General features: G+C 39.8%; 2 protein-coding genes across 4 annotated transcripts; one reads left to right on the top strand and one right to left on the bottom strand.

The window, feature by feature from the left end:
* Positions 1-2,181: 2,181 nt before the first annotated feature.
* On the bottom strand, positions 2,182-7,873 carry LOC102198607 (cyclin-G2). Of its 3 annotated transcripts, none has more exons than XM_005753748.2 (8): positions 7,676-7,872; positions 7,039-7,161; positions 6,774-6,911; positions 6,415-6,665; positions 6,205-6,283; positions 6,028-6,126; positions 4,747-4,949; positions 2,182-3,007 (listed from the first exon to the last, which is right to left on the bottom strand). In XM_005753748.2, exons 2-8 carry the CDS (start codon positions 7,159-7,161, stop codon positions 2,896-2,898), a joined length of 1,005 nt encoding a protein of 334 aa, XP_005753805.1. In that variant the 5' UTR covers positions 7,676-7,872; the 3' UTR covers positions 2,182-2,895. The 3 variants fall into 3 exon arrangements, with proteins under 3 accessions (XP_005753805.1, XP_005753806.1, XP_005753807.1); XM_005753749.1 differs by lacking the exon at positions 7,676-7,872 and adding an exon at positions 7,451-7,623; XM_005753750.1 differs by lacking the exon at positions 6,774-6,911 and having other exon boundaries at positions 7,676-7,873.
* Positions 7,874-8,292: 419 nt separating this feature from the next.
* Positions 8,293-11,808, top strand: LOC102201893 (cilia- and flagella-associated protein 58-like). The gene is made up of 11 exons (XM_013916085.1): positions 8,293-8,534; positions 8,617-8,674; positions 9,380-9,519; positions 9,837-10,024; positions 10,150-10,259; positions 10,339-10,642; positions 10,735-10,787; positions 11,033-11,143; positions 11,280-11,361; positions 11,519-11,638; positions 11,785-11,808. The coding sequence occupies exons 1-11, from the start codon at positions 8,402-8,404 to the stop codon at positions 11,806-11,808; spliced, it is 1,323 nt and encodes a 440-aa protein (XP_013771539.1). The 5' UTR covers positions 8,293-8,401.
* Positions 11,809-12,285: the final 477 nt, after the last annotated feature.

Below are 12,285 nucleotides of genomic sequence, written 5' to 3'. Positions count from 1 at the left end.
CCTCTGTCAGTGCGCCCCAGGGTGGCTGTGGATACAATGTAGCTTGCCATCACCAGTGTGTGAATGGGTGGATGACTGGAAATGTAAAGCGCTTTATAAATACAGGCCATTTACCAGTCAGTCAGAAGTGCCAGCTTGTTGCCAGACCTGTTTTCTGTAGGCCTGGGCCTCATAAACCAAACCACAACCAAGCCAGATATGGCATGCCATCACATAGACAGTGCCATCTATGCCAGGCCTGGCCCATATGTGGATGACATACGTCTTATCATGCCAGACCTGCTTGCCATGTGGCCACTAACAGACACAGTTACTTTACCAACTGACCCCTCAAACCTCATTCAGGGATCCACTCCTTTACTTCACTGTCACTCCCTGAAAGCTCACTGTCCTCACTTTCTGAGGACAGAAAGTGCACATTCCCTTGGTTTCCTTCCATAAAAGGTATTCACATCCATGTCCTGTAATTATGAGTAGATTGTAAAGTAAAAAACATTGACTATGATCATATAAATGCACACAAACACATCTCTACACACATATGCATTATATTGCCTGAAAAAATTGGGCTAACTGCGCAGTGTTGCCTTGAGGCAACGAATGAAAATTAACATTTTCACAGTATAAATACATTATTAAAAAGTAGAACAAACAATCAAATATGGTTCTTTACATATTCATGCACATACAAGTATTTTTAAATATACATTTATTTCACTAAAAACATGTAAAATAGTGATCTTTATCTTTGCCTCCTAATGGAGATGTCTCTCATGTAGTGCAGCTTGCCCCCCCCCCCATTAAAAGTCACACCACCTTCAACTCATCATTTTATTGGAAAGACATGTGCCTGGTAGCATTACTTGAAAAAAAGAAGGGTTTTTTTTTAAGGGCCAGTGTAAAGCATGAAAATGTGGTTTGTTGCCTCAGGGCAACGCTGTGCAGTAGAGGGATAGCATGGGTTTCATACTATTTGAAGCTCCTCAAGGTACATACTTCTAAAATTAATCTTAAATTACTTTTAACGTCAGTGGTAAGAAGGACAAAACTCCATGTCAAATTCAAGCTTTAAAGAACATAATTCTAAATTTGGAGGTGTTGAACTGTCTTGATGCATTCTCAATCATCCAGGTAAGTAAATCTCCAAAGGTTGATTCTGTTCATCTGGACGTAGCGTTTTCAGTGGGAGAAACGTTTCGTCACTCATCCAAGTGACTTCATCAGTCTCAGCTGACTGCAGGTACTTATAAACAGTACCTTTGCACAATGACTGAAACTAGCTGTGAGGTCAGCTAAACAGAATTAACTTTTTGGGGTGCTCAGGCTAAGTTTTGTAGTGCATTATTATTTATAATAGATATATCTATTTGTAATATCAGCAAGCCAAAATACTCATTCGTCACAGATTATTTCCTATAGCAACATCTATTTTGCTAGAAGAAGGGGGCATCCAGATTTGAACCGGAGACCTCTTGATCTGCAGTCAAATGCTCTACCACTGAGCTATACCCCCTTATTGATGTCACCCTAAACTATGGAATCTGAAGGCATCACGTGATTCTGTGACACAAAACACAATAAACACAAAATAAAAAGAAAAAAAAAGCTAAAAATACAGAAAACTCCCCTCAAGGGCCGTGATTCCACTTTTAAACACGCAAATAAACAAACCAGCAGTTCAGGGTTACGTCTAAATTTGGACAATACTGAGCCTGTTCCCGGTGTAGAATCTTCACATCCACATTAAACAAATATGTAGAACTGCTTTCTTTCAATATTCTTAAAAATTTAAAAGATTAAATTAAAACCCTTTTCTCAGTCTTTCAGTTATCTGCCACTTCTCCATGTCATGCGTTGCACGTCTACTCTCTCCTATAGCTTTGTTCTTCTATTTTGTCTCTTCTCTTTCCCCTCACCTACTAGCCCAAGACAGCAGCTCTCTTCCTGTTAAAAGAGAGTTCTTCTTCCCTACTGTCCAAAAGTGCTGCTCAAAGGTGATCATTGAATGTTGGGTTGGGGGATTTTTTTTTTTGCCATTATAAGGGTTGTAGGGTCTTCGTAATACACTTTGAGACGAAAACAAATCTAACTGAATTAATCTTAGAGGTCAAAATGATAAGACTTGACAAAACCTCAAAAAATAAGAAAATAAAAACAGAACAAAACACTTAAAAAGTATTTTTTTAATTGGAGGGATTATTACTGACCTTCCAACATATTTCACATTATATCTTAATACAATACACATTGAGCACCATGTTTTTTTCTTATTTTTTTACATGTTATGTACATTTTTTTAAAATGTTTTTTTCAGTAAGCTTATCTTGGTAAACATGAAAACATTCACTGTCACATATTAAAAATCATCCATGCATTTACAGGCTGGTATTTTCCCACCACAACGTCATATATTTCACATTAGAATAACATTTGTTAGTTAGCACACTGACATCTGCAGAATACTGTGAGTATGTGTGGCATATAATATATATTAAGAAACAATAAAAGGATGTGGATGTGCTAGTGTGTTAGCTGGTACTCAACAGTGAAGGTGTCTAATTACTGACATCCTAAAGTTGTTACTTGTGCCTCACTAGTTTTCCTGGAATGTGTCGAGTTTAGACACAAACAGAAGACATTCACATGTATTGCCATTGAGCTGCCGAGATATTGCAAATTTCGATTTTGCACTATTATGATATGTTTTTGTTTTTTAGTTTGTTTTACATCAGAATAACAGTAAAATGAATTAACACAGGCACTTAATAATCCAAACCCGTCACTTGGCATACATACGATACACGATACACAAGTGAAACACACAGGTCTGCCCTGAAATCTGTTACAGTTCAGGGGACAAATACACATCTGGTGTTACTGCACAACTGGGAGTCGTTATTCTCTGCAGTTGAGAAAAGTGGAAGGGAAGAAGGCTCCTTCACCGTCGCTTCCTAACGAGCCGCATGGGCTGTCCTCTTCGCAGCTCATGTCCTCACAGGAGTCCTCGCTATGAGACAAGACAGCATTAATACTCAATGTTTCCTTTGTTTAATCGTTACAACCCTACTTACAGTCATTTTGAATGGGATTTAAGCAAAGTCCCACTCGAAACAGCACCAGCACCATTATTTTTATAGCATTTTCCAAATTGACTTTGATTTCATTGGTTACTGCTAGATAAAATCTTAATCTTGAACAGAATCTGTTATATCTGATAGAAAAACACCTAGAAGCTTTCCTGATTTGACCTAAAATAAGGTTTTAAACAAGCAGCAACCTCCGCAGCAGAAAAACTGAAGTGCCTCTCGTGGCTGCGTGAAGCTGATGGTGGAATTAAGGGTGTGGCTGCCTCACACAATAGGACAGTGTCCCATCATAAGCAGCTTTAGCCAATCGCTCTGCCTCACTTTGGTTAATGTGACTCAGTGAAGTGGAGTCTTCACTGTTCAATTTTAGTGAGTAATGTTCTACATTTTGATGCATGCTCAGCCAGTCAGATAAAGCAATCCCAGAAAGTTGAATCTGTTCATCTGGACACGGCGTCAGAAAACATTACGTCCAGATGAACAGAATTAACTTTCTGGGACTGGTGTTTTATCATATTTGTAGGTGACCTTCTACTAGTAATAAGATTTTTGGGTGTGTGTTTCTGTCTACAGTTTGTAGATGTAGCTTCCCTGCTAGTGTGAGCAAAAAACATTCAAAAAGGAATAAAAGAGAAAACATATTTGATACAGCGGTTGCCAAAACCCTTAGAATTCAGGTTCAAAATGCAGAGTCCTAACTCACAGAGTAAAGTTAGTCTTTGTTTTTATTTTCCTCTGGAAGTTTCTACATTTCTACCACCATCTTTGCTCTCCAAGAGCCACGCCTCACTCTTCTAATGTTTCTGGTTTTGGTTTAGTAGTGAAATCAACTAAGGGAATAATGAGTCCAGAATTCTATTAATGCTAACCATAACCTAATTGAAAGTTAATTGAGAATAATTCTTCTTCAGCACATATTTAACCAATCATTTTTACAATTCTGCTGTAAAATTAGAACTTGAAAAATGACGTTTTGACTTTTCTTAAGCCATTTGTACACAGCGGTTCTGCAGGCTCTAACCTGCTGGATCTTGAAAACAAAACAAAACACAAACACACACACAAAGTATGCATGTTAGTACTAATATGTGAAGGACAAATTTGTGTTATCTGAATGCAGCTTTACAGATCCTCTTACAAAGTAAATACAATAAGCATGTATGGAGGCTAGGTGGAAAAATAAAAGGCAAATCTATTTTTTCACCTGCTGATCCATCTTATCATCACTTTTTAATACAGTTGCATCCATAGAGCACACATCTCTTTTTAGGGCATGTTTTATTGTGAGAATTTTGTGTCAAATTATGTACACTAGAGAGAGTCAATATGCAGGACAGAGGATCAAAGGATAAACATAGCAGTCTAACATAAACTGTATCCTAGTATAAAGTCCGTGCGATGTTAGATTGCACTGATATGAGAAGAGATCGGCTAAAACTCCTAAGCGTTCATTGCTATCGACTGTGCTGTTTCCTGTAGTTACCTCTTCTAAACCACTGCATTCCATTAATGTGAATACATTTGCTGTGTGCTACACATGAGCTGTGGAAAATATTCTGACCTGATTTTACCATAATTATCCCATTTAGTTTTCCAAGGAGCCCAGCACACCCGAGAAATCATTATAACACAAAGAAAGTAGAAAAGATTAACTATTAACCTCTCGCTTTCATCCCAGCTTCTCTCGGGAATAGTTGGCAGACCGGGCACACTGAAGTGACTAGTTTGGAGATTCTGAGCCGTCCTCCTTGACACGATCCAAACAAGCTTTTTGTTGTCTGGTTTGTTGCATTCGCTCGAGCGGTACTCCACCATGCACTTGGCCACATGTTCCTTCCAGTGGAGTAGCTCACTGTCACTGATCTGAAGAGAAGAAGAAAAACAGGAAACATCTGAGAGGTTACAAACAGGAATGGCCTTAAAATATGTATTTTTTAACAGTTTTCCCATGCACTCTACATGCATTTGGCCAGGCAACAATAAGTAATTTTACACATTTTACAGTCTCCGCGGGATTACACCGGCCAAACTGCAAACAAGTTTTCTGAACACAATTATCTTTAAAAATATAACAGGCTACGTTTACACACCAGATACAGGTGCTTCATCTGGGGGAGTAACATTTACTCTTGACTTTTGTTTATAGGTTAGACTTTTAGGTTAGACTGGATTTTTAAGGGTTTTAAAAGCATATTAGTGGTCACCATGTCTTTCTAAGGGAGAGACTTTGCTGCTTGTAAATTTTTCAGTTTTAATAAAAATCAGACTTGTTTTGCAGTCATGTCTGGTCGCACCGTTTCTGTTTGGACTTTCATGTTGAGTGGGGTGAGACAGCTCCTCCAAACACAGGGATAGGTGAAACAAAGACAACATGTTTTTGGCTGGAGACAGAAAAGTTGGTGCCAAACGAGTTGGAAGAAAAAGTCTAAATATAAATAGCTTCAAATTCTCATTTCACAGCTGTGATAAGACTACAGTGAAACCGCCAAAACATTAGAAACCACAACATCAGGGATGTGGAAGCTCATCTGGCTCCATCACAATTCCCGAGTTGCTTCCCATTGAAAGAAAAAGAAAGAAAGAAAAGAATTAAAAATGTGACCTTGACCTTGGGCAAAAGTTGGGTGAAGACGCATTAGGTGATAATTATGTGCAATCCTGATTAAATAATGACCAATATTGTAGCAGGAGTCGCAATTCTTGTGAACTGTGGACAGATGCATGGATGGATGACGGACTCCTGACTCATAAGTACATTAAACCTTCAGCTCGATGAGCTAAAATATCATCAAACAAAATTTTTCTTGTGAAAAGTACACTATAAAAACTAAAAACTAATATGATAATACCCTGATAATACCCTTGTTACTAATATATTATGATGGAATAATACTGACTGTTTGAGAGAGGATTTAGCTGCCGCACCCTATTCTCTTCATACCTTTACATGTCTTTGGAACTGCTGGACAGTCTTCAACAACATGACTGACTGGGGGGCTTCAAATTCCTGAGCAATGAGGGCCAGCGCCAGCACGGATGGCTGTGAAGAAGAACAGATTAATTAGTCCTGATACTCCAAACTAATGCTGCTATGCTGTAAAAGTGTCACCTTGCTTACTTTTGCTTTAGAGAAAACAAGCCGGCATAAGCAGGCTTTTAGCTGGGCTTCCAGTCTCCCAATGCTTGGGATCTCCTCCCTTAAAATATAGAGGGAATCCTAATGTGATCTGCTAGTACAAGCCTCAGTCAGCAGTAACTATTTGACCAGCTCCAATCAGTCTGGAGCAGCATTAGCAACAAGAAAAAGTAAATACAAAAAAATATTTACCTTCCAGCAGACAGGGATGTGAAGGCGGAGTAGTAGAGGTGTAGAAAGGTTAAGGCTGTCACTGCTTTGGGCTCCACACTGAGCTTCTCTGAGATGATCTTCTCCATACGACACAGGTCTGACACGGTGAACTTGCTTTGGCTGATGCGAATAAGCTCATGAGTGGGTGAGACATTGCTTTCCTCCTCAACCATTTTGGCAGCAATGTGAAGACAGCAAACTCCAATACAGGGCAAATGCTTAGGCTGCACCTATCATCAACAGAAATGAGCCAAAATCCAATGAATCAAAGTCAAAGGAGACTAAAGGGCATTAAACATGCACAGTTGCAGTCTTGGCGTTTAACTTGGAATTCTTACTTTCATAATGGTGAGAAATCTATCAAGTAAATTGACAGCTTGAACAAAAGTTTGGGTGCAGTAGCCAAAGAAGCTGGTCAGGCTCCACAGTTCTTCCACTCTGGTGTCTCTGCATTTTGCAGATACTCCGCTGTGATTCTACAAATGTACCACTATATATTAGAAAGGCATCACTGAAAATAGCAGTCATTTTAGCAAACACATATGCCTGCAAACACAGCTTAAAAAAAACCTCCACAAAAACAAAAGTAGGTCAGTGGGCTACCTCTGTGGAGGCAGACTCCATCAACTTCAGGCCAGTCTCCCTGGGAAGAAAGTTGTACTCTGTCGCACAGCATGACTTCAACTCTTTCAAGAGCAAACTGTCAACGTCCTGAAGATCCCTCATCTGGAAAACAACACAGTGTAATATTTGTTTATTATTTTCCATTAAAATCCAAGAGATTGTCAGAGTAACCCTATGTTGACTGTAACTGTTGCCTCCTAAACCACACCTACAGGCTGTCCGGTATCCCTACGAAAAAATAAATAAATAACTAATCTGGTATATAACCTGACGATCGTTACAATATTATAAGTGATTTATTAAGTGAATGCATAAAATATGCCGAAGCACAACTACTAAACCACCACCAAATCGAAATAGATGTAGATATTTGAGCTAAATGACCACTGACCTGAAACTAGGTCACCGGGCTAATCCAAACAGGGAGATGATTTCATATTACAGAGTTAATAGAGCTAGGCTATTTCCTTCTTTTGGGTTTTAGAAATTGTGTTTTGAAAAACAAAAACATCAATAATTGCCAAAAAAAACCCCAAAAAACATTCGGGGGCGTCACCCACACAAAGTACTCCAGCGTAAGCTAACTTAGCTAGCGCTAATCAAGCAGTCGTTTTACCTTGCCCAGGAGCGGAAGGCGTGCAGGATAGTAACAGCTCCGTGACTTCAATTTAGATTTCACTCTTCCATGTTTCCATTTTGATTGGGATGATTGACGAGAAATAATAAAATAAGACCTCGATCACCGTCGAAGAGCGACGACCCCCTCCCCGCCGCCCGTAATAAACAAGCAGCTCCGGACCTGCTGGGGAAAACTACTTTAACCATCATGCATCTCTAGAAACGCAACGTCTTGCCTGTTGGCGTCACAAAGTGGCACAAAAAGGCGCCTGTTGGCGGTGACAGTCGTCGGCAGTACTTATGTTTTGCCTCGTGTTTACGGTCACTTAACCGATAAACTTGCAGTTCATCGGTTCTGACTTTCACATACAAGTCTGTCATTATATTTTAACGGTTACACTCAAAGACCGCTCAACTACGTCGGCCAAATTAGCTACGGATTAGTGATGGCTCTTGTGGCACGGCTCCCAAAGAAGAGCTGGCTCTTTTGGCTCCCAATTGCTCTTAATATATTACCATCTGTAGCCTCATATTTTATCTTTATTTGGCAAATATGATGGGAGTTGGCTCTTCCAATTAGAGCCGATGCTTTTGCGCATGACACGTCACTACCACCGATGCTGTTTCCATGGTGATGAAGCTGCGCGCTCTAGCAACTCGTTAGCAGTTGTCATTTGCAGGTTCTTGTAAATGTCTTAATCAATGACTTGACATAAAAAATGAGATGTCTTCCACGGGGTCCCAGCCCTCTGAGCCCCAGAGCTATAGGCTTTCCATCAATAGTGGCACTAACGTTTTACGATACCATTACACAGCGAAAGATAGAACAGCAACAGCGGCAGGAACTGGAACCGCTGGTAAGCTAAATAAGCAAAGTATTGCCTGTTAGTATGCTAAACTTTGTTTCAGTAACTTGGACGGTTCCTATTTACTTTACAGATCCCCATGATGGCCCTCTTCCGTTGAGATTCAACAGTGTGACACTGGAGGAGCTGAGGTAAGGTTCCTCACCATAACTTAACAGCTTTTGCACTGAAAAAATGACGCGCACTACGTTTTTTGTCCCAAAGATGCTAAAGGACAGACCCAATGAAAGATAAACATTAAAAAAAAGAACTTAGACTTGCTTCTTTCACTCTATTGCACTGTATTGTCAAGATTAAAAATGTCCTGTCTCACAGTGAACTGAAAGGTAGATCATGCATGTGCCACTCTTGGATGGACTGTTATAATTCCTATTAATCCGGCTGTTCTAAAAGCTCCCTGAAAAAGCATCCAAATCATCAAATCGTCATCCAAGTCACAGCAGCAAGAGTATTAACAGGGACTGGAAAGAGAGATCGCATTTGTCCCGTGTTGGCTCCCTGTTGAAGCCAAAATTGAATATCTTAGAGACCTCATAGTACCATATTATCCTAACAGAGCACTTCATTGTAAGACTGCCCTGTCAGGCTTACTTGTGGTTCACTGTGCTTTAAGTAAAGTGGGAGGCAGAGCCTTCAGCTATCCTCTCCTGTGGAGCCAGGTCCTGGTTTTGATGCATGGCAGTCTTCCTCACAGCTTTAACGATTAGGCTTAAAAGATTCTGTTTTGATCAAAGAAAATAAATCAGGCTGTGCTGCAGTGGGTACCATTAGTAAACAAATCTGAACTGAATTCACTGTATGAGTTAGTCTAAGCCTGAGCTTCTATGTATTGACAGTGATGAGCTTGATCGCCGCACCAAAGAAACCCAGAGACTACAAGAAGAGGTGGAAAATGCAACTAAGGTGGTTCTGGAGAGATTTGGCGGCAGCTGTAGGTCACCTGGACAAAGCTGCCATGATATTAAACCTCATATCTGTAAGTACAAGTGTTTCCACACATCTTGTTTATGCCGCTCTAACTTGAAAGATGGGGGGGAAATGTGTTATCTAATGGCTTATTTATTATTGTTTTACAAAATCCAGAGTAGAATAAAATGGCTGAAAACTAAAGGCACAGAAGTACTGAAGCTCAAATTCTTCTAAGCTATTTGGGTCTCAGAAAATGTTTAAATCCAAATAACTAGCATGCATACACAGATATGAAGGGAAAGAATTCAACATAAACAAACACCCTAGCTTAACAGTGACGGTGTACGCTCTGAGTGTTTTAAACATCTGTTGCTGTTTTGGCAGATGACTCTCCTGGAGATTCCTCCTTTCTTCCAACCCACCAGCAGGCAGTGACTCAGCCTTTGGTCTTTGGTCTGGATATTTTAAACCAGGAAGTAGCCCAAAGGGACATCAGCTCTCCTGGAAAGCAGGTGTTAGAAAATGCAATGGATGACTGCCTTCAGCAGCTGTCAGACTTGCAGCTCAACAAGGTTCATATTTTATTGCAGCCATGAAATCTTATGTAATAGTTTGGTCATGTGTGATGTTAATAGCAGAGGAGGGTAGTGCACTCTCTGCATTATGTATCTTTTATGTTTCATCTCCCCAAACACAGACAGTTAATCAAGCTGAACAAGAAACATGCTGTCCTCGGAAAGCCATCACAAACCTGAAAACTGAGCTGCATAAAGTCCAGATGGAGAATGATGCCCTGTCTGACCTGAGGTGAAAACACAGATACAGTTCTACATATATAAAATAAAATGCCTGAATCACTTTGACCCACAAATCTTTTGATTTATAGATTAAAGGATTCGAGGAAACACGTTGATCAGATGGAAAAGATGCTGTGCTTGTTGGAAGAGCTTCAGAAACTCAAAAGGTCGAGGGACAAGAAGCTGCAGGAGATGGAGAATGAGGCGGTCGCGCTTAATAGGAAAGTTGAAACATTGGAGCAGACCATAAAGGAGGTGTATCATACATTGGATGGGAAACAATCTGAGCACTCAGTTACCAGCACTAAACATGAGAATCGCAAAACGCAGCAATTTATTCCTAATAAGGCAAATGTGGATCTCAATGACAAGCTACAGGGGAGGCCTTTTTTGGTAAGTGATAGCATTCACTAGAGTACAATAATGGGTGTATTTTGCAAAAAAAATATGACTCTCATGATTTTTTTCTTTCTGTTTCATATCAGTCAGAAGAACAGATGGGGAACAAGGAATACAGTGGAGCAATTGAACAAGAAAGGTATATCATTTTCCTAACTAATCAGTGAATTCTGTCATTTACTGAATGTCAACAACTGCCCATCACAGATTCTTAGAGCTGGGTTTGTCAAACCTGTTGTACAAAAGCTAAAGATTTTCCATTCACTCACACGAAGTACAAAGTAAAGCAGCAAATTTACATCAAAGAAACAAAGTAAACTTAAAAAGTTGCTGTGCCCTACCTTAACCGTGTAAATAAACCCTGTGCAAAATGTGTCAACTTAGACTGGAACACCTCATTTCAACTCTTGGCCAGGAGATGGCGATGTTGACTGATATACTGAGCTCATCGAAAGACAACAGCTTCAACTTGTGTGCCAAAGTGGAATTGCTCAAGTAAGTGGCTGTCAAAAAATGTCTTCTTTTTATTATTCATCAGATAGTTTGCAGTGATAACTCCCTGCTGGTTTCTGTATTACTGTAAACCTGTCAGACAATATGAGAAGTATTCACTCATGATTTGTATACCCAGAAAACTCACCGTGAGACCGCCCTCACTGCACGAGTATCAGGCCAGAGAATTGGAGTCAACCTATTCCAGCCTTAAAGATAAGGTAAAGATGATGTTGAAAAGATGAAGTTATTAAGTCAGGCAGATATAAATTCGCTTCTCTGAACTGTGCTGCTTGGATGTGGAGAAGCAGCACCAGTAAATGGCCAGTATGTGCGTCTTTTTTCTGTGGTTTGTGAATGTGTTTTGTCATGTTGTAGGTTTGTGGTCTGGAGCAGCAGCTAAGTGAGGCTCAGACGCAGCTCTTGAGTGCTCAGCAAGAAAAAGACAAATCATTGCAACAGGCAATGGAACTTCATTCTCAGCTTAAACAACATAAGGTGTGGTACCACAGTTTTGCTTCTGTGCATAAACTGTTATGTCGGTGTATTAAAGTACAGTGGTTATGCCGGATTAAACTTTGTGTCAAGTTTAGGTAAAATTATGTAATTTATTTAATCTGCTTGTGAAACTTCTTTAGATGTAGGTGGGAGTGGTCAAAGACAATTAGCAAAACCAGAAGGAGGCTTTTTATAAATGGATGGGTTTTAAGGTTACTAAGGCATTATGAACTGAGCCTGTACCACCCCTCTTGTAATAACTAATATTTTCATACTGTTCTTATGTACTGCACCGCCATCTATACAATAGGGCAACAATTTCCTTTATAGCAACTGAAGTTTGAACATCCTGACTGATCAGGTCTTTCTGTAATGCCAACACTAGAAGGCTGGAGTTCATTGTTGCTGTGAGGCAATATGTAAAAAACAATGTAACTGGGCATGCAAATTACAAAGCAACAACACTATCCAAGAGACCTGGGTTTTTTTCTGTCTTAAAGTTAGCCTTTGGGCATTAGCTAAGGATGGAAGCATGATCATTGAGGTAATGAGCCTGTGTTACCTCAGTTAAAAGAAGTCTGTGTATTTTCCTGTTATTTGATAAATAAAATGTGTTGCCAAAGGCTGAGGAAAGGAAATACAGTGTT

This window comes from Pundamilia nyererei, unplaced genomic scaffold (genome assembly GCF_000239375.1).
Source record: "Pundamilia nyererei isolate P.nyererei 1_Seehausen unplaced genomic scaffold, PunNye1.0 scaffold00460, whole genome shotgun sequence".
Lineage (NCBI taxonomy): Eukaryota > Metazoa > Chordata > Actinopteri > Cichliformes > Cichlidae > Pundamilia > Pundamilia nyererei.
Note: the sequence above shows the minus strand (reverse complement) of the source record. Positions and strands in the feature narration are given on the sequence as shown.

Excerpts from the sequence above, each read along its gene's own strand:
- LOC102198607 (XM_005753748.2), bottom strand. The coding sequence starts at position 7,161 with ATGAGGGATCTTCAGGACGTTGACAGTTTGCTCTTGAAAGAGTTGAAG. Across the intron at positions 6,912-7,038 it reads TGGAGTCTGCCTCCACAGAG|AATCACAGCGGAGTATCTGC; the intron begins GTAGCCCACTGA and ends GTACATTTGTAG. Across the intron at positions 4,950-6,027 it reads AGTTCCAAAGACATGTAAAG|ATCAGTGACAGTGAGCTACT; the intron begins GTATGAAGAGAA and ends TCTTCTCTTCAG.
- LOC102201893 (XM_013916085.1), top strand. The coding sequence starts at position 8,402 with ATGTCTTCCACGGGGTCCCAGCCCTCTGAGCCCCAGAGCTATAGGCTT. Across the intron at positions 10,260-10,338 it reads GATGCCCTGTCTGACCTGAG|ATTAAAGGATTCGAGGAAAC; the intron begins GTGAAAACACAG and ends TTTGATTTATAG. Across the intron at positions 10,643-10,734 it reads TACAGGGGAGGCCTTTTTTG|TCAGAAGAACAGATGGGGAA; the intron begins GTAAGTGATAGC and ends GTTTCATATCAG.